The following is a 21,053-nucleotide window of genomic DNA, read 5'->3' on the forward strand; positions in this document are numbered from 1 at the left end:
CACCTTTGAAACTTTTTTTCCTGGCATTATACTTTATGTGTTTGCATATTACTGGTGTTTTTAGAGCTCTTTGTGATGTTGCCCCCCCGCAAAAAAAAAAAAAAAAGATTTTGAGGCTCAGTGGCTCTGGTTACCCTGCTTACCTGCCAAACAAGGCAAAAAAAAAAAAAGCACATTAATCTATTAAGTATTTAAGCCTTTTGTAATTTAAGAGAATTTAATTAATACACATTAAATGGATTAAAAAGGCTCTTTTAGTTGCTCATCTGTACATTTAATGGTTTATTGCAGATGGATTCTGAAGGTGAGGAGCAAACCTTGAAAACATGTGACAGTAACACAGGTGAGTGCAGCTTTCACGTTTAGTTTGCTTTTAAATATGTGCACACACACACATACACAGATATGCACGCACACACACACACGCATTCCACTTATCACCATGGGCTAGGGGTATCAGTTCAACAATCCAACTTTATAACTGTCAATTTTATGTATTATCTTACCGGTCTGAAGAGCACTGCACCGCCATTTCATTATTCAGAGGGGAATAACTTCATTAAATTGGAACACTGGCTCAAATTAGTTAAGGAGTGTGTATATATTGTGTGATTGAAAACCTCTAGACTGGATATGTCATTATGCAAGTGTTCAGGGCCTCTGAGGCCTTCCTGCTCACGCTGGAGCTATTACTACAACTGGGAAAATTCATGAAAAGTGTTATTATTGGTCGTGCTTCATGGGAGTAGGGGTAGAACTTGTGAATGAGATTTATGCAGGCCTCTGGGAAAATTGATTTACCCTTTTAGATCATGTTGTCAACACTGTCAAAAGATGAGCTACTGTTGGTTTCCCAGAGAATGAGCAGACTGAATGAAAAGCTTTTCAGATCAATGAAGAGACCACTTCTACATCCTTATGCTGATTATACCCGATGGCATTGTAAAAGGGAGTAAAAAATCTATGCTAAAAGCTTGGATAAAGCGCGGGTAGCCCATGTGGTATCACCCCTAAAACATTATCTACAAAACAAATATTTACAGTATGTTGTAAAATTTCGTGACTAATAGCCCAAAAGTAGTCAGTTGCCTTAAACCCTTAGATGAAAAACATGTTGACAGATGCTGTGCTGCTGCAGTGGAAATGTAAACACAACTTTTTTTTATCTGTTATTTCTTGGCCTTTATTTTTCACAGGGCTGGCTGACTCCATCACTGAGACTCACAGGTAAGCATTTTATGAAGTGCGCGCACATTTTCGCCTTTAAGCCAGAAAGGAATCACGTTCTTCCCAAATCTTAGATGTGATTGCTAAAAAAAAACTGTAGTCTGAAGTTTAAAATAGGCCAACTGAGGCCTCCGCTGACCCTGCTGGGTTTTTCCTCTATTCCCTTGTTCCCCTCCAGCCCATATGGGTCCATGGCGAGGAAGAGGAGTGCTCAGGAAGGGGTGCAGGGTGCCCCCATCAACAAGAGAAAGTCCCTGCTGATGAAGCCCCGCCACTACAGCCCCAGCGAGGCATGTGAAGAGGAGAGTGAGGACCTGGCACCGCCACAGGACAAAGAAGAGCTGAGGAACATTGACACTCCAGCAGGTAAACAGATGTCCTGTTGTTTTGTCTGTTTTGATGAACAATTGACGCTGAATTTTAAAATCCCATCTGTTGCATTCATATTTCCCTCCCTCTACCATCAGCCAGCAGCCGCAGTCATTGTGCAGTGGAAGTGAAAGACTACACTGCTGGGTCCACATTAGTTGTGTCTCACATCCACAAATTGAAGTTTTGACAGCTGATCTGCCATGATATTTTTGGCGTGGCTTTACCCTCTTTTGATGAGGCCAAATTTCAGACCCCTCATCTGTCCTTTTTCAATAGCCAGTCCAAATCAATTGAATCCATAGAATGAGAAACTGAATGGAGGCGTGCACCAGTTCACTTTGATTTAAATTAAACTTCCTCCATTCTTTTCTACAAAATTTTTATTGAAGTTGCCTTTTGTGAAAAACAGATGAGCTGTCACCGCTGCTTGGCTGGCGTTCCGCTGTTTTACTCTCTTTTTTTTTGTTTTATTTCTTTTTCTTGTTTTTTTTTTTTTACTTACCCGCAGGGACACTTCATCTGCAGCAGTTAAAAATTGTTGATTTTCACTTATGCCGCCGTCCTTCTCACAAGCAAAAATGTTTTCTTTTTTCCTAATAAATTGAATTTTGTGCATTTTGGCAACAATGCTCGTGGTGTACATGTGCATTCTCGCCCACTATAATCTGCACTGATTTGGTATATTTTTAACGATGTAACTAAGCAACAAACGTAATTGTCCCTTTCAAAAGCTTTTGTTAGGCCCTCTAACACAGTCTAATACATAATTAGGCATAATGTCTACAGCTCATTATAGTACACATGTGTGTAGTTAAATGGACCAGGAGAGTAGCTCACTAAATTGTGTGGATTCATTGGAAATGGAATTTATTTGTTTCCTGGGTTCATATTACATTACAATTATCTAAGTTATTCACTGTGCATCACCAGTGTTTCCTTTTGTTGTTGTGTATTCCAGATACTTTTTCTATTTATCATTGATTGACTGCTTTATATATTTTTTTCCCCTTATTTGAACCTGATATTCACTAAAACAAAACAAAATCAAGCCAGAATTTTTTTAAAAACTAAAAAAAATCTGAATGTGTCAAAAGAACACGAATATTGATAAACATATTCAGAACATATTTTGCTGTGATTGTCAGATGTGGGGGCTATTTTCCTGTGGTAAAAACAAAAATTGGAAAAGTGGACTGGAGGCAGTAAGAATTTTTGCAGAAGGGAGCTGGTCATATCTGCATTTTAACAAAAAGGGAGAAAAATAAGCCTCTCGTTTGGTTGAGCCACACTGTGTTCAACTCCAGCCAACTGCAGCCCTGCTGCAGAGTGCTGGTAATGGCTATTCTGGAGTACAAACTGTTCACCTGTTCCAACACACAAACCACCGGAGGGATCCAAGTTTTTTTCCTCCGTGTCTTTCCTTTTTTCATTGCACTGCTGTGTATGTGTGTGTGTGTGCATATATATACGTGTGTTTGTGTGTGTGGATGTCTGTGTGCTTGTCTGACTGTATGCGGCTGTGTCAGGCCTGGGAGTCCATCTGGATGAAAAACAAAACCCTTGTTGCTTGCCTCATAAATGTAAATATGTGTAACTGGCTTTAATTTTTCATTCAACAGGGTTTGTCTTTAGATGCCTCTTTCGAAATATTTTTCACAGCAGGGAACAGATAGTAACACACCGTAATGTCGCCTGAGCAAAAATGCATGTAAAAGCACAGACATGTCAAACCAGACATGTGCACTTAACAATGCAGGAAATCGTATATTTAGCTTTTTTTTTTCATTAGTGCCACATAATTTCTGTCGTTTTTTAAAGCTGTTTTGGCAAGGATTAGGTTTTTGTGTCGCTCCCATTAATGAGTCGCAGCTGTCTGATAATGCCTGTATCTGTACCGTCCTCTGCACTGTGTGATCTGATTCTCACAATCCATCTCTATCTATCTTCTCAATCTATTGAATCCTACTTTTTGGTTTGGCCTCTAATGTGTGGCTACTTAAGAGGATATAGACTTCCCGTGCAGCCTACTGAAAGTAAAACCCCTCACAGTCCAAAGAGCTTTAATAGCGCATAAGTTTGTATGATTTTCGAGGATCAAGAGAGATTTTGTTGAATCAATCCAGATGATAGCTTTCCATTGTTAATCACTGACCATGACTTAATATGATCAGTGGCGTTAATAAAACGTTGTCTCAGATGCATTTTGAGGGATAACCCTAACCCTCTTTGTCTGTTCCACTGATCAGACTTTCAGTGCATAAGGTTTCACACAATCTTGTGGCTTTCTGTGCGTATGACTGGGATTTTTGGATTTATTCAAAAAGATGGCAGGCCAAAGGTCGGTGCAAATTGAATTATTTAGAGCACTCAGCAAAATAAGCCGGAAAAAAGAGATTATATATAAGAAGACATGCGTGCATATTTTATTCATCTGCACTTGAAACATTATATGTGGTTTCTTTAACACCCACATAGGATACAGAATGCCAAAAGCTAAACACTGAGTAATTTGCTTGATTTAATAAAAATCTGAATTTGTTGAAGAGCTTTTATTCGTTAAAACTTTTTCGTAATGAATCTACCTCCTACTGCAGTATCCCGCCTTTGATTTTAATCTCAAATAATATTATATGTGGTTCAGCTTCCCAGTAAGCAGCAAATATGTCGAGGCAAAAAAATAATAAATAAAGATCTTAATAAGCTCATTATATTACATGCACAAATTCAGGCAGCAAATAGCATGTAGAACATAGGAAAGGCTCGTATCAGCAGCTATTCTGTGCTCCGCATACAGTACACAATCACACATTGGACATGTAATTTCAATATTTCACAAACACCTGTTTTAATTTAACAGTTTCAGTCAAATTTACTTGTAAAAGCTTGATAATTTTTTTATTTTCAGTTCAGCTTTTGACACTTTGACAACCATTAATTTTCCATGTAAATGCCCTGAAAATTATTATTATTAAGTGCTGTAATGGCTCTTTTTTTTTAATCTAATCAAATTAAGCCAAAGATTTCATATTTTCAGCAAGTTTGGGTCAAGTTCACTAAGTCTCTCATTTTTGTGGGCAAAGCGGGCTCCCGTTTGTACCCAACAAATATTATCATCAGTTTTGTGGGTGCGGTGTATGGCTGGCTTTTCCTAAATCAGGTTCTGCCACACACACAGCACCATCTTACAGAGATTTGTCTCTTTTATCTATTTTCTCTATTCTCTGTTTGCAGGAATCCTCTTCACTTTTCTTGCTCTTATCCCTCGAAACAAGATGTACATTATGTTTTTCAAATCGGTTTTTCGGATGACAACATGTTGCTGCTTGGCTTGCACTTTAAAATACACATAACTAATTATAAACTGATGTTTTCCACCCAACACTGTGTAAATCCTTTCATAATCTTGTCCTAAATCTATATTGGGTTGTTGCTCCAATTGGAAACAACAACAAAGTGAAAAAACAATTGTCTTCCTCATGTCTGGGTTTCATGTTGAACTAGCAGAATGAAGGTTTATGTATGTTATCTAAAATATGCTTGAGGAATTGCTTGGAAATCTGACAACCTTGTGATTATCTTTCCAGTGCATCATGTACTCTTTTAAATCCCATAAATGGTTATAAAAACATGTTTTTCGCAAGATATTTTTCATAGAAAAGTAACACAAAATCTAAAACCTTAAAAGGATTTACAGAAGATTACCATGGGTGCACAATTCTTATCATGCTATGTGACTAAAGGGTCACAAATGAGCAAGTTCAGCATGCAAAGACTTGAACATGTAGAATAATCAGTGTTGTCTTATTGTTTTAGATGGAAACTTAAACACAGTCAATGGAGTGACTAACAAAAATGGCTGCCATGATGTGGCAGCAAAGTCCAGCAGTTCCCTTGGCTGGTCTGAAGTTACGTCTGTTGGCTCGCCACAGTGTGAGCCGGACACATCTGAACCTCTGATGGATGAAGATGACGAGGAGTTTCTTAATAATGAAGAAGACCAAAGTCACGACAGGATGAGCAGTACGTCCTCGCCACAGAGTCAATATGGAGACATGAGGGAAGCCGAGTGGGAGCCTCTGGCTCTGTCTGCCAAGGTGAACAGCTCAGACTGCAGTCCTTCCAGACTCTCTGAAGATGTTACAGGCAGGAATGGGCACGTGAAAGAAGAGCCTCACTTAGAATTAGGTGGTCCACTGGGCAGAGCGAACATTTTTCAGGCTGAAGCTTTACGATACAGGCTGCTCCCCACGGAGGCGGACAGTGAAGGGGAAGCAGAGGCAGATAGGCCGCCTCGGCTAGACGCCTGGGCTCTGGGCCTCCACGAGAGAGGCCTTGAAATGAGCCGAGGGAGGGTAAACCTGAGCCTGCTGGAGCAGGCCATAGCTCTGCAGACAGAGCAAAGGCAGGTCCTGCACCATGCCTACAGAGAGATGGACCGGTTCCTCATGGAGCAGATGACCACCGAGAGGAGGCACCACAGAATGATGGAGATGGACGGCAGACTCACCTATCATGGAGGAAAAGGTAATAAGAAATAAAAAGGTTGATCTAAAGAAAAATCCAGTTTCATCCAGTTTAAATCAGATGGACCACTTGTGATTTGGATGATTGGGCGCTCAGAAAACATTAAAAGGAATAAAAGAAGCATTTTCTTTTAGGGGGGTGGGGTAATCAGAGGGAGGAAATCCTCTTAAAGACTAAAAACATTTTGGCAACAAGTGAAGTAATAAATAAACAGTCTAAAATAAAAAAAGAAAATTTTCTGATGGAATTGCGTCTACTCAGAATATTGGATTTTGATAGGAATCAACTGGATATTTAACCATGACCATAAGTCTTAAATCCTCCTAAAGTACCTCTCATGTTTCCCTCTGATTCTTCAAATGACTGCAGCTAAATGTGTAATCCTAGATGTAATCTTTCGATGGGTGGGCATTAAGAAGTGAATGCTCTCCGTTAAACTGCAGCCATAACTAAAATGACAGATTAATAGATGGTATTGTGAAAAAAAGAGAGGCTGACTTTGCATGATATTTCAGTTTCTTTACCTTTGTGTAATATGCATTCAGAACAATATATACAATATAATATGACACTCATATTTCTTTAGTTCTACTCTTAAAGACAGCGTAGCTGCATTCATTTTGCCATCACTTAGTGGTTATGGTGTTTTCTTTATTGTAAAATCTTTCTTTATTGACTCTACAGATTCTCCACGGGCAGATAAAAAGGATATAAAGTGTCCAACTCCTGGCTGTGATGGCACTGGTCACGCCACCGGCCTGTACCCTCATCACAGGAGTCTGTCTGGGTGTCCTCATAAAGTCCGAGTCCCCCCAGAGAGTAAGTCACTAAGCGGTTCTGTGTGTGCAAACAGTGTAATGGATGGTTTACACTCACAAAAACGACCAGTTTTACATTTTACAATCAGCCGACGGTAATTGAAATCCTCTTAGCACGAGCCCAAAACAAGAAAGGCCTGCTTATACATTTAGCTGAATTCAAAGACGTGCACAAAACTTTTCAAATAAACTTAAAGGATTTTCTCTCTCCCCCTCCCTCTTTTTCTCGTAATGTGTTGTAATGTGTGAATATTGAATTCTTTTTTTTTTTTTCCCCCGCATTGGCGATTGTTAAGTCATTTCAATGTAACTCAACAAACATTCAACATTAAACAGTAATGTTACAAAAGGAACAGAAAAAGTAATTAACTTTTTCAAAAAAGCACATGCTCTTAGACTGGAGGCCGTATTTGCAAATCAAAGGGCTAGCTAACGCAGTATTCAAAAATAAATAGACAACTCCAACAAACTAATTGGAGGATATGTACAGAAAAGAAGTTTCTAAGGATACAGAGCGGACCTTTAACGACGTGTTTGTTTTGAAGAATATAATCAGCTGTCTTGTTACGCTCTCTCTTTGCACTAAGCTATTTACATTTCAGCCACATTACAGCATTCCTCACAATGAGAAAAGCCGTTTGTGTGTGCGTGTGTGTTTTTTCTTCTTCTTCTGTCTCTGTAGGATCTTTGCTGTGTAGGCTCTAATGTGCCGGTTATATAAATCTTCACTTAATGCAGGAAAATGTATTTGTTTTATTTCCAAAATGCTCGGCATATATATACGTTGTGTGTTTACCATCCTAATCTTTAAGCTTGATTATGTCTCGCATGTTGCTAATTTAGAAATGTTTATCTTTGCTTATCTGCGCTTATGTCATGTCTGTCTGTTCTTTGTCATCCCCTCAGTCCTGGCGATGCACGAGAACGTCCTCAAATGTCCTACGCCTGGGTGCACAGGAAGAGGCCATGTCAACAGCAACCGTAGCACCCACCGGAGGTACATCCACAGGAGAAATCCATTAGAAACTCTGCACCCTGTTTATACATGAGTTACAGTATTAGGCTAATGTGTTTGATTTCCTCCCCAACCAGTCTCTCAGGCTGCCCCATCGCTGCTGCAGTGAAAGTCTCCAAACCTCAGGATGAGAGCCTGAAATGCAGACAAACACCTGACCGCTCACCGAGGTATTATGCCACATGACGTTTTCAGTGCTCTCAGTGTGGTCACATGCAGGAAAATAATTACAGCGAGCTCTGTAGTGGACTGAAGTTCTACAGACATAACTGAGGTTATGCAAAAAAGTGATAAACACTATTACTGTTAAGGGCGGTGTAGAATATTTTTATTCAGCAATCCCAGCAGAACATGCCTATTTTGAGCTTTCCAAGCAGACATAAGCAATGGTTGCTGGTCCCTGTGAGTTCCTCTCTATTAGAGATGATAAAAGAGCAGAACTCTTTGTTCCCTGTGGATATATCATGGGCAGGATGCCCACTCCTACTATATTAATTAGTCTGGCAACCTGGCTGTGGATCTACAACACACATCAGATCCCAGACTCTGAGTGTACAAAAGCACTGGCATCCCTCAATGGTTAAAAACAATGTCTGCTCTTTACTGCTTTATATTAACTTTCTAAGCACCTTTCTCACAAGTTCCTAGGCGATTCTTTACCACAGTAAAGCATTTTATTGTCATCTGTTTTCCTCCTCGTAGAGCCCTCGGCCTAATAAAGAAATTCGAGATGAACCAGCTGAACTATAGGCTCTCTCACCCGGTAGCAGCCTTACAAACTAGCCTCACAAAAGACATGGACAAGTACAGCAGAATTCGCTTTGATTACGCCAGCTTTGATGCACAAGTCTTCGGCAAGCAGCCTCTGATGGGGACCAACCAGGACCCAGAAATGATGCATTACCCTGATTGTAAGTTTCACACATTTTTTGAAAAAAACAAACAAAAAAACACTTGTAAATAAGGATGTTGGATAAATGTGGATGCTTTTTTTTAGCCACTAATTACAACCTCTATCTACAAACGACACAGATCTACATTGTATATATTTGCAAAGACTGCCCTTTATTTAAATATCTGTGATTGATGCTAAAACAACAACAAAAAATCTCCTCTTTTTTCTGGGTACTTTTAAGTTTGGGTTGAACACCTGGTGTCTCAATATCTAAATGATTTGCTAATTATTTGTCTTTTAGCCCCTCAGCAGTATCCTGGCTTCCTTGGTGCTCCAGGTGGCCGCCTGCCCACCTCTGGTCAACACAGCCCGCCGAGTCAATTCAAAAAAGAAGACGGTCTCCAAGCCGCAGCAGCGACAGCCGCCATCCTTAACCTCTCCACCCGCTACCGGAAGAACATGGAGGCTGTCGCCGACCGGCCCTTGGCAACCTCCACAAAGGTAATCAAATTAGACCACTTGGAAAGGTATTTAATGTGGTCATTTTTAAAGGAACTCTGATTTGTGTATAAAAAGGGAAGACATCAAAAGACTGGATTTGGCAAAGAGAGCCTGGCACTCTGGTGGCACAAAAACAAGGAGGTTTCCACTCTATAAAGCTTTAATGTACACAAATGAAAATTTGTGTAATCACATCAAAAGAAGAAGTACAATCAGCCTTCTTTCTCAATTACAACTACTCGCCTTTTTTTTTAATAAAACATGTGGTATTGTATTTTGTTTCGACATCAGCTGGCATGTAAAAACCTTGAACTGTTGTCTGAGAATGCATCTTGCCCGCTGCAGATGGCAGAGGATATTTTGCTTAGTTATATGATCCAGCATAGGCTGTGTGTCTACACCAGATAGTCTTTAAAAGCATTTGAGTGGATTAAGCCCATCAGATAAAGGAGTTAACATAGCAAAAGTTTAATTCACACAAAATCCAAACTCTTTTTGGAGAAGAGCATAGATCCAAAATCTCTTCTGCTGTCATTATCTGTAATATGGCATTGTAGTCAACTTTTTTTCCAAGTCACTTCATGATTAATATTGATCGCATTCTGTGGGTTACATACATGCACACTGTACTGTAGATGATTCAAGGTTTCCACACCTACACAGCACAGATCCTTGTCTCCCAGCTTGTTGAGCTGAGAATGTGGCCCTGTACCAGGTACCAGCCCACTGAATGAATAAAACAGTGTTAGCAAGTTAATCATCTGTTCTCGTTTACAGCTTAGTTGTCTTGGAGAGACGTACAAAATAAAGAACAGCTTTCAAGTCTGAAAAAAAGGGGGCCATATTTAGAGTGTGATATGTCGTCTGGTGCTTTAACTTATACGCTTTGAAATATCAAATGCAGAAAAACGCTCGCTGAAAACGGAATAATTTTGCACGTTTAAAGGCCGTATTTACATGTCAGTTATATGGAAAAAAACACATATAGATTTAGAGTCTTTGTTTTTAGCTCCAGCTGACGTTAGAGGGAAAATAAATCACAAAAAGTCTGCGCATCCTTTAGTTTTACAGTGATGTTATTTTGATTAGGTACACACACCATCAAATGGCTGGATAATTAAACTGGACGGCCTCATCCAGTGTTCATGAAAATTATCCCCTTTAATTAATTTGAAAGATCTCACACACACACACTTCTCTTTGTTACAAAAAATAATGATGTATAGGGTCTAATGAAACATATGGATTGAATAATTGGTTCCATTTATGGGAAAGGATTTTAACATCTAATGAGGTACAACTTTTAATACCATAAAACAGCCATAAGTCATCATGCTATTGCGTTTCAGCACAAAAACGACAAACACATCTGTCAGCGGGGAAACTTATGCCACATTAAGCTTTTTAATTTTTGCTATAATAATGATGACCTAAAACCAGCAGCCACCCCCCAGCTGCCATCTTGGTTGTGTGTCCCAGAAAACAGATGACACAGCTGTCACTGAAAAACTACACACCAGTGATTATATATTTTTTTGTGTTCAGCAGAATTAACGCTGGCTTAGTTTGGTACTTTGTCTGGTGTGAGATAACCACCGTATGTATTATTTAAATACACTGTTTGTTTGCGCTGCTTTTCAAGTCAGTTTTCGTGTTTACAGAGAAATGTTACTGGGGTTCAAGTCTGCCATATTGCCTCATTGTCATATTAATGAGGTATTGTGCTGTCTTATTTACATTCCTGAGGCTGTAATTAGAGAATGCCTTTTAATTTTATCCTCTGGCTTATTTGTTTTCATAAGCCACATCCGATTTATTGTACTCTTCTGTAGCACATCAGATTTTGTGCATTTCACCTTTGTTGTCTTTAGGACATGCTCATAGAGGTGGATGAAAACGGCACCCTGGACCTGAGCATGAAGAAGTGCAAGGAAAACGTAAAAGCCCAGAGCAGGACGCCTCCCGACGACCTGCTGTCTCCCCCTGAGTCCGCTGTGGCCAAAGGTGGGAGTGTGCTCATCAGCCCCGCCTTCTATCAGCCGCTGTGTGAGAGAGACAGCTGGGAGAGCCCCATCCCTGTCAACTTCAGCAAAGCTCGCGTTTTACAGGACAAAGAGGTAAAAAAAGAAGTAAAATAAACAAGATTTGGATTATCCAAATCAGAAATGTTCGGGTCAAACGATGAATTTATATGCGAGACAAAATATAAATAAGAAAATAAACCAAATAAGTTAATGCCTGAACTCCCTCCAGGACTAATTAGGTTCTTTTTTTGTGTGTGTTTTATTCATGTATTTAGCTATTAAATATACCGTCTGCAGTCATTTCCCAAAATCTACCCGCTGAATTCTTAATTCTTCAGTTTCTCTGTCATTGTCACCAGATTACACAGATCTTGTAAGGAAACTGGGGGGAAAAATGAATTTTCAGGAATTTAGTATCCTGATATGTGTTACCATTTCATTTTCACCTTGATTGTTGTTTCATAGCATTTCCTTACCGACAGGAATTAAAACAAACAAAAAATGTATCAGTGCTGCCAGATTTACTCAGTTTTGCTCAATAGTTTGACTAAAAATAAACTTAAACCTACCTAAAAAAATTAAAAAAAATCCAAGTGTAGACCTCGCCCCCAGGCTGAATGACATGCAGTGTTTCTAAGAGCATTTATGGAGACATGTTCTAAGGCCAAGCAGAAGCTCGAGCCAAATCTGTTAATCTATAAGATGTATGAATTATATTTACACTGAGGATGTGCTTATCTATTGCCCGAGGGTCTGAATGAGTCTAATCTGGGCTCTAAAGGTTTCGTTTCTTTTGATCTCACAGGTGGTATTCATTTGTACCACGTATTAAGAGTTGTCAAATTTGCCCTGCTTTTACATCACACACAACATCTGGTGATGGCACAGAAAAGAAGGCCCATACGTCGAGTTTGTACATCACAAACAACACGTGGATTAAATATGACTTTAAATGGATGTGTGGTTTACTACTGCAAGTGTAATCTCGTCTGCGTCGTGCACGCAACCCCCAGGACTTGTTTTAAGAGTATTATTCAGGGATTTTGTTAATTATTCACTTTCAGGTCATTGCAGAGTGATGTCTGATACTTCGGACAGTTAAGGTCATGCTGTTATTTTATTTCTGCCTCAGCAGGAGGATTATGATCAGGTCTCCTTGGAAGACCAACACTACCAGGGAGATAGCAGCATGTTAAGCTCCAAGGCCAAGCTGCCATTACGGGATTCGAAGAAAGAGCTTCTGAGGTATGTGGGATTAAACAGCAAAACATCTCGCAGCAGCTTTATCGAGCCAGACACGTGTGATGTGATCATTCCTTTTAGCTGGCAGATGGTCAGTATTAATAAGAAAAAGTGTCACTCCAAACCATACATTTGTTCCAATAGTGGGTCAAAACACTGGAATGAAACTCACTGTTACATATGATTGTAACTGGTATGTCTGCAGGTTCATGTGGAGAAGAAATGTATCTATTTAAAAAGTGAGTTTTCTCCCCGTATGTCCGACCTAAGCTTAACACAACTCTTGACTCTTTGTAGTTAGAGTGCATGCTCTGCTGGGTCTCCTCACGAGAAACGTAGGATCCTCTAGTTTCCGCAGCACAGCACCCCCCCCCACCAGATCCCCTCCCCTGTGACATTCAGAGACATTATTAAACTGAATGTTGAGCAATGTAATGAAAAATTTCTACTAAACTTTCCGCTGTACTAACTCTTTTTTTCTCTCTAATGAACATAAAAAGGTTCCCCCTGTATAAGAAAGATTCAGTTCAAGCTTGGGAAAGTCTGTGGGAAGTGGAGTAATCTGCGTATTAAATGCTTTGTGTTCTCATGCAGCTGTCCGACCCCAGGCTGTGACGGCAGTGGCCATGTGACGGGGAATTATGCATCACATCGGAGGTACTGTAATTAATTACACTCTCATTAGTACCAGCTAGCAGATATATAGACAAGGGAAACAATGCTTATTGTTTAATTATGTTGATTATTACAAGTGAAAACTTGTCACTTGTAGCTCGTAGGGTTTTTTGCAGCATATGTCATGTGCTAAAAATGTGATGACACAAAAAAGCTTTCTCGTGACGAACAAGCAGAATTGTGCTTTTTTAAAGTAATTTTGTATAAATATGCAGTGCATTGTATTAAGATTATTTAATTCAGTCGTGATCAAAGAGTGAATTAAAATGACTGTTAGCTCTTTATCCTCTCTAGTGTGTCTGGATGTCCCCTCGCTGACAAAACACTCAAATCACTGATGGCAGCCAACTCTCAGGAACTAAAGTATGTGTTCTGAAAACTGTTATTGTTGCTAAAGGATTTTTCACATTAAACTAGGCAGCTTGTTTTTGCTTCAGCTTGGGTCATCTTGTTTTCCTTCCTTTCCTTTTCCTTTCCCTTTTCACTTCACATTATGCATGATTTCCATTTACTCAACATGAAGTTGTTTTCTATTTGTGCTACTTTTCTGCATATTAGCATGAATCCCCAGCTCTGCTCCCAGTCTTTTGCTGTAAAAAGCACCTGGTCTCTGTGTCTCTCAACCTGCAGGTGCCCAACACCTGGTTGTGATGGATCTGGACATGTGACTGGGAACTATGCTTCGCACAGAAGGTAGCTGAGAGAAATCATCACAACTGAGCATGAAATACATTTGTCAGATGCATGGCATTCAAACAGATGGTGAAAGTCTCACTTTAAAAACACGCTGCACTTTTTGATTTCTTGTTTTTCTCGATTCATTTGACTGCCTTTTTATCTGTCTATCCATCTATAGGCACATTTCAGCTACATATGTGCTAATGCAGTAAAACTTATCTTTTTTTTTTTTTTTAAACATGAAAAAATTGCAACTTCCTAAACCTCACGGCTGCCTGTACAATTCCAGCCTTTATTGTACCTCATGAATAGATTCTTTCAAGTTAACTCACTGTCTCCAACCATTTTCAGCTTGTCAGGATGTCCACGTGCCAGAAAAGGAGGTTTGAAGCTCACACCAAACAAGGATGACAAAGATGAGCAAGAGCTTAAGTACGATTTTTTCTTCTTTCTTTTTTCTTTTTTGCTCATCCTATGCTGTCATGTTTGTTTGTTTTTTGTTTGCTTTTTTTTCTGTTTTAAAAATAAAACAACAGAAAACATTGGGAAAATGCGTCATGCTTTTGTGCCCGGGGGTATAGTACCTGGAGGCCATTAAGTTAAACAAAGAAAATAATACTTCTCTTGTCCTAACATTAGTGAATTATTTTCAAAGGATTAGTAACATGTTTTTTTTTCTGCAGGATTTCACCAGGGTTTTTGTATTTTTTTTCTATTTTCTGAATGGGATATCTGGCTTATCACTCTTCACAGAGTGCTTTCTTTATAATTATAGTATATTAAGAAAATGTTGAATTGCCGGCTGTGATGGCATTGCACTCATTTGGAGCTTAATCACTGTTGTCTGTTAAAGTGTTATTGGAAAAAAAATATAATGGAATTGATTTGCAGCTTAAATCCAAAGTCTGATATATGAGCCCTTGTTTACTTATACATCTGGACACTGATTTTTTTTTTTTTTTTAATTACTAATGCAAGGGCACGAGCTTAGGAATTAAACTGGAATAGATCTCATACACATTAAGAGAGAAAGGAAGAGAAAGGGGGAGGGTAGCAAATGTCCCTAGATTATTGTAAATAGTGGGCCATATGGCATGCCTCCATTGTCCGGGTGCCTTGCATCAAGCTACCTACCTGTGGTAGATGTAAGTAATGGGACCGGTGTTGTTTTGTCCTCTAAGTGCTGCTTTGCTGTTGAGTAACAAAATGCTGAAACAGGCTTTTTGCAGCAGCACTCCACAGCATGTGTGCCATTTGTATCATCTCAGGTGACCTTTCACCTTTATCAATAAGGGAAAGGGTTAGCCACCTCCAAATTACATTCTTTCGCATGAGGGGATACATGACAATTATCTGTAATTCATGTCACTCCATTACTGACCTGCAGAAAACAGGCCTGAAAATGCAACTGACAAACTCTTAATGATATTCAATGTGAGTTGTGCTTATGTTTTCAAACACAAATACCATCCACCTGGAAATGTATACAGTGAACAGAGGGCCCATTCAAACTCAAGTTTAGAGGATTAGTTACTTACAGTTAATGTGATTTTTCATAGCCCATCTCTAGTTTTTGGCGACTTCATTTTTTAATCAGCATTTAGATGGATTAATCAACTTAATGGTTAACAAATCTTCCGGTCTAGTTATTGAAAGAGATTTTTTTTTATTTTAATGGTCCCAGAGATTTTTTTTTTTTTTTTTTTTTTTTGCAGTTTGACAATAAAGCAGTTGCTGTTGTTTTTGCGCAGCTGGATGGATTTTGTTCAGTGGGTACCACAAAAAATAACAAATGTTATTAAATGCAAGCTAGTTAGATTTTTCCGTAGTGTATGCATGTTTTCAGCGCCTCATCCTCTTTGTTTGTCACTACGGTAGGTGTCCGGTAATTGGATGTGACGGACAGGGCCATATATCGGGAAAATACACATCCCACCGCAGTGCAGGCAGTTGTCCACTCGCTGCCAAAAGACAGAAGGAGTCGTCCATCAATGGGATGCCCTTTGCCTGGAAGTCCAATAAACAGGAACTGCCCCATTGTCCCTTGCCTGGCTGCAATGGCCTTGGACATGCCAATAATGTGTTTGCCACTCACAGAAGGTGAGGCCGCCTGTCCTCCATTTTATCTCTAAACAATACCGCTAGTCGACATGTTGCAGTCTTACTCTATCCACAGTCTTGAAGATGTTAAAGTTTAGTAGTTTCGGTGATTTTCTCCTGTCTAAAATTGTCATTTATGGCCTGCTGAACTAGTTTGTCCGGTTGCCCGCTGAACGCACAAAATATCAAGAAAAAGTACTCCGAGGAAGAGATGATGACTATCAAATTTAAAGCCAGCAGTGGTAAGCTACTCTGACATTTTGTGTGGCATGGCAAGTTTTTTTCTATTAGTGACACATATACTGGTACAAAAAAACCCAGTGAATGAATAAAATAAAAAAATCTGTGATCTCTGCTGGAACATGATAAATTAGACTATCTCCTCTAACCCAGGTGTTGAAAACAAAGATGATATTCAACATCTGGATCATGAAATAAAAGAACTGAACGAATCCAACATGAAAATAGAAGCAGACATGATGCAGCTCCAAACCCAGGTAAGTATTTACTCTCACAAAAATCATTGGTTAAAATAAAGGCGCGAGATCTTTGCCCGCTCAATTTGATGAGATCCCTGTTGTTTTGTACCCGAAAGCAGATCTCCTCTATGGAATGTAACCTGAAGACAATTGAAGAGGAAAACAAGATGATCGAACAGCACAACGATAGCCTACTGAAGGAGCTGGCTCACCTAAGCCAAGCTCTTATTAACAGTCTAACAGACATTCAGCTGCCTCAAATGGTACAGTAAGCCTTGACCACAGTATCCACTCCAGCTCACAGTGTTTAACCTGTCCAGAAAAAAATAAATAATCATTTTCCTGAAATTGTCATTTCTGCTGTGCTGTTTTCACTAATAGTCAAACATGTTTTTGTTGCAGGGGCCCATCGGTGAGCATAATTTTGAAGCCTATGTGAACACATTAACTGATATGTACAACAACTCGGAGCATGAATACTCTCCAGAGTGCAAGGCCCTCTTGGATAATATCAAACAGGCTATTAAGGGCATCCATGTTTAAGCTGTGGAGCTACCAAGAGGTTTCTTTGACTTGGGATAATGACACTAGATAGCTCTATTTTACTGAAGAGTGCTGGCTTGGCTGCATGTATAAGACAAGGCTTTCGGAAATGTGTTTGGCATTTTCTGGTAAATACACTGCACTGAGAAAATTACCAGCCAGATTTGTAATGCTTCTACTGTTTCTGCATTCACTCGATATGTTTATCCTGGTGAGATTTGTTTTTTTAACCCCTCTTGCACTTAATTATTTTGTATGGTTTGCTTGATTTTAATCTGTATGTGTTCATGTCACTCTTATATTATTGCTATTTATTACTATATTTGTTCATCAGTGTATTTATTTCCTCGATTTTTATTTATTTCTAAAAACTGTAAATGCGTAATATTTGAGAAATCAGTTTGACTTTCTGCACATTGTAAATTACATAGAAGCACATTCCAATTTCATGGCATACTTTCGCCACCTAGTGTTGAAAAACCTATATTATTGTTAGTATTATTATTATTATTATCATTATTATTATTATTATTAGAACATAAGTTGAATCTCCCTTCAAAGTGAAAACCTACCAAAACTACTAAGCATCAATGTTTTTAAGCATTGCTTTCTTTCCTTATTGGAGACTGAATGTATGGTAAGACAAAGTGAACACCAAGATTTAAAAGAAAAAAAAGAAATTGCAATGCAAATGTACTGTACCTTTTTCTACTCAACCAATAACAGCTGAATGCAATGAGGAGGTGACACTGAGCAAAAATGCAACATCATTCTGTGAACTGAATGTCGGATACTGCTTTGCATAGTGTGACCACAAAAAGAGTGCAACAAAAATCAAAACGATCACTTTGTCAAGATGTCTTTCTTTTTTTTAAAAAACAAAACGAAAAAATATAGATATTAAACTGCCTTCTGTGCACACTTTTAGTGTGCATATAGTATGTGCCTAAATGTATATGAATCCATAAAAATATACAAGTACTATGTTTTGTGGTAGGACAGTATTATGTGAATGGTGTCTGATTTAATATACAGTACAATTATTTTCATAGGCGGAAACGTTCCTGATGACTGTTTGAAAGCCGTTGTCTCAGTAGCTGTAATCTCAGAGTCAGGTTTTGAAATATCATGACTGAGATTGAAAGTCTGGTGTTAATTTGTTTTGTTTTGTTTTCTTTGATAGCGCAGAGAGGGGGCAAATAAGAAGGAGTGGATATCTCTTATCTGCTTAAAGGCCTTAACATTTCAGCCAGTCTTACAGTTTGAACATCCTTGGGCAGATTTGAATAGTAGCTATTTCAAAACCGAGCTGACGACCACTGCAACCTGCATTTTAGTTTCAATCATTACAAGCAAAAAAATAAAAAAAATATAGAAAAATGATAGTTGTTGGCTAATCAGTTGTTTGTTTGCATCAATTGCACTTTTGTATATGAGTTATTTTGTGTTTTTAGTTGCCCATACTGACCTTTGATAAAAGAAAAGGACCGGCTGGTTAATCCCCAGATAATAAAAAAAAAAAGAGCTATCCATTTCAGCAATACATTTCTTTTAATTTCTGCAAAAAGACATCAACAACATGTAGCCTAGGACATTTTGAAGATGAAAATGTAACAGCAGAAGAGCCAAATTACAGAAAAACAAGACCCTGTTTTATCCAAATACTCGACACATTTTAAACAATTTTAATCTTTTAAAAACTGAATCACAGTCTTTAAATCTAACGATCTTTTTCTTTGTAACTTCTTATATGTAATTCCTATACCACACATTGTTTGCTCAGGAAGTTTTGTGAATAATATTTATTTTTTTCCCTGTTAGTATTTGATGTTTTGTAATGTGAAATGCTTTTTTGTGGAACGATATTAGTATGATATGAAATTGTACTGTATTTTTCTTTTCTTTTACATTAAAATGTAATGCTTTTTTCAGTTAAGGTAGTTTGTAAATTTAAACTTCCTATTACTTTTAATATTTCATAATAAAGATATGCGCTGTGTTGTACAGTTTGTGTATGGTAGAAATAAACTTTTCAAATGGTTGTGTGGTTTCTCAAACGTTTTGAGTCCATCGTGAATTGACTGCATCCCGTTTTCCTCCCCAATAAGTCAGCAGGCGTCAGCTTTCACGATGCATTAGCATCACCTAGTGGTGAAAAACAGGGACTGGATCAGCAGACGCTGGCAGTTCTCTGTGTGCAGTTTTTGTGCCATTTGGGGCTAAAATGAAAATAAAGGGATATCATGGCTTTAGAGCTTTTAGCTGTTGACTGCCACAGGTTCAAGTACAGATATGTATCTTTGCTACATGCCAATCCTACCAATGAAAAACACTGTAGACCTCAATAATGTCCCATATGTTCAGCTTAGAGATGCAACTAGTGATCATTATTGAAGAAACGCCCCCAATATTCAATTATTTGTTTAGTATAGTGTATAAAATGTAAAAACAAAAACAGGTGAAAAATGCATTTCCTTTAACCAAATGTGACATCATCCATTGCTTTTATTGTCTGACCAACAATCCAAAGCACAAAAACACACATCTTCACACTTCATAACTTACATTAATTCAGTTTTACTTTAAAAACAACATAAAAGGCCAATCAATTATCGAAATAGCCAGCTACACAAAAAAAAGGAAAATATCAAGGTTATCCATCTGGACCAAGAGTCAGCCTTTTATTAAACAGAGATGTAATTATTTTAATAGAGTTGTGTCATTGCTGTGACAGCCCTCCTGTTGTCTCAATGAAAGTCCTGGCCTGTTTATAATGGTGAGTGGCTGGCATAAGGGAGACCTCAGCTAATGCAACCCGCCTGGGCTTTCCAGGTTATAACACCTGGATCAGAAAAACTGGTCAATCTCGCTCTTCCACTGCACTTGGCATCCACCCAATTTGATGTTTTATGTCTTGGTTAGCTTATGTTTAAACAATTATCTATTGTTCAAGTAAACCTTTTGTGTGGATCCCCTTTTTGTCACATAAATGCGACATTATGAAAGTTGTTATGGTCCACTGAAACAGTGTAAAATGTTTTGTGGACTTCAGGAAGAATACCTGCTGGATTGCTGTAATTAAAAGGCTATCATAGGGTGAGAGGCTGGGTACATCTTGGACACGTTGCCAGTCTGTCACAGGTCCAACATAGACAGACAGACAACCCTTCATGCTTACATTCACACAGTATCCCCGTTTAGCCTAACATGCATGTCTTTAGACTGTGGGAAAACCCAGAGACAACATCAGCTTTCTTTGAACACAAGATTTTCTTACAGTGAGGTGACAGTGCTAACCAGTGCACCGTCGTGCCACCCTAAACAGAAAACTCTTCAATTAAAAAATAATAATAATGATGATAACAAAACAAAAACAAAAACAAAATGCAACTTTAATGAAATAATGTACATTTAAGAATGTCACTTTTTTGATTACTAAAAACAAGACAAAGAGGAAGGCCTTGAGACCGAAATAGGACCTGATCATTCCTAAAAACTTTAATCATGCAACAGAAAAATAAAAATATAAGTAAGTAAAAAGTAAAATAGGCAAGTAAAAAAAAAAAATTAAAATGACAAAATCACTGTCACTATTTTTCAACTTCAGTGTCAATATTATTGGACTTTACTTTTAAATTTTACCCAAACCATCATCATCACTATTATTATTTTATTTTCTATTGCTAAAGTAAAGTTAATTCCAGCATTTAGGCACAGGAGACAAAGCGGGTTGTCTACCGTCAGAAGGTCAATGGTTCGATTCCCAGCTACTCTAGTCTGTCCCTGTAGTGTTGTTCTGCAAGATACTGAACCCCAAGCTGCTCCTTATGCATCCATTGCAGTGTAAGCGGGTAAGAAGGTGCTTAGGTAGAGAAAAAAGTCCTTGTATGAAAGTGTGGATGAGGCTTGTAGTTAAAAACACTTTGGGTGCTCAGTTATAGTAGAAACGCGCTAAATAAG

The 21,053-nt window shown here is 38.5% G+C and overlaps 1 protein-coding gene across 6 annotated transcripts in view; it reads left to right on the forward strand.

The window, feature by feature from the left end:
- st18 (ST18 C2H2C-type zinc finger transcription factor) overlaps positions 1 to 19,150 on the forward strand; it is a 41,289-nt gene extending 22,139 nt beyond the window's left edge. For 2 of the 6 annotated variants that reach the window (XM_085439982.1, XM_085439987.1), the window contains exons 4-23: positions 292 to 343; positions 1,197 to 1,227; positions 1,406 to 1,593; positions 5,413 to 6,123; positions 6,808 to 6,942; positions 7,848 to 7,938; positions 8,034 to 8,126; positions 8,659 to 8,867; positions 9,153 to 9,352; positions 11,224 to 11,469; positions 12,512 to 12,621; positions 13,213 to 13,275; positions 13,588 to 13,656; positions 13,924 to 13,986; positions 14,323 to 14,403; positions 15,850 to 16,071; positions 16,225 to 16,313; positions 16,465 to 16,568; positions 16,667 to 16,813; positions 16,953 to 19,150. In XM_085439982.1, the coding sequence (XP_085296108.1) occupies positions 292 to 343; positions 1,197 to 1,227; positions 1,406 to 1,593; positions 5,413 to 6,123; positions 6,808 to 6,942; positions 7,848 to 7,938; positions 8,034 to 8,126; positions 8,659 to 8,867; positions 9,153 to 9,352; positions 11,224 to 11,469; positions 12,512 to 12,621; positions 13,213 to 13,275; positions 13,588 to 13,656; positions 13,924 to 13,986; positions 14,323 to 14,403; positions 15,850 to 16,071; positions 16,225 to 16,313; positions 16,465 to 16,568; positions 16,667 to 16,813; positions 16,953 to 17,093 (3,045 nt within the window). In that variant the 3' untranslated portion in view covers positions 17,094 to 19,150. Of the gene's footprint in view, positions 1 to 291; positions 344 to 1,196; positions 1,228 to 1,405; positions 1,594 to 5,412; positions 6,124 to 6,807; positions 6,943 to 7,847; positions 7,939 to 8,033; positions 8,127 to 8,658; positions 8,868 to 9,152; positions 9,353 to 11,223; positions 11,470 to 12,508; positions 12,622 to 13,212; positions 13,276 to 13,587; positions 13,657 to 13,923; positions 13,987 to 14,322; positions 14,404 to 15,849; positions 16,072 to 16,224; positions 16,314 to 16,464; positions 16,569 to 16,666; positions 16,814 to 16,952 lie in introns of all 6 variants that reach the window. The other 4 variants (XM_085439981.1, XM_085439985.1, XM_085439984.1 and 1 more) reach the window with 3 other exon arrangements.
- Positions 19,151 to 21,053: the final 1,903 nt, after the last annotated feature.

The sequence above is a fragment of the Copadichromis virginalis genome, linkage group LG18, assembly GCF_057382275.1.
Source record: "Copadichromis virginalis isolate Kocher_CV1m ecotype Utaka linkage group LG18, C_Virginalis_male_GT1.1, whole genome shotgun sequence".
NCBI classification, from domain to species: Eukaryota; Metazoa; Chordata; class Actinopteri; order Cichliformes; family Cichlidae; genus Copadichromis; species Copadichromis virginalis.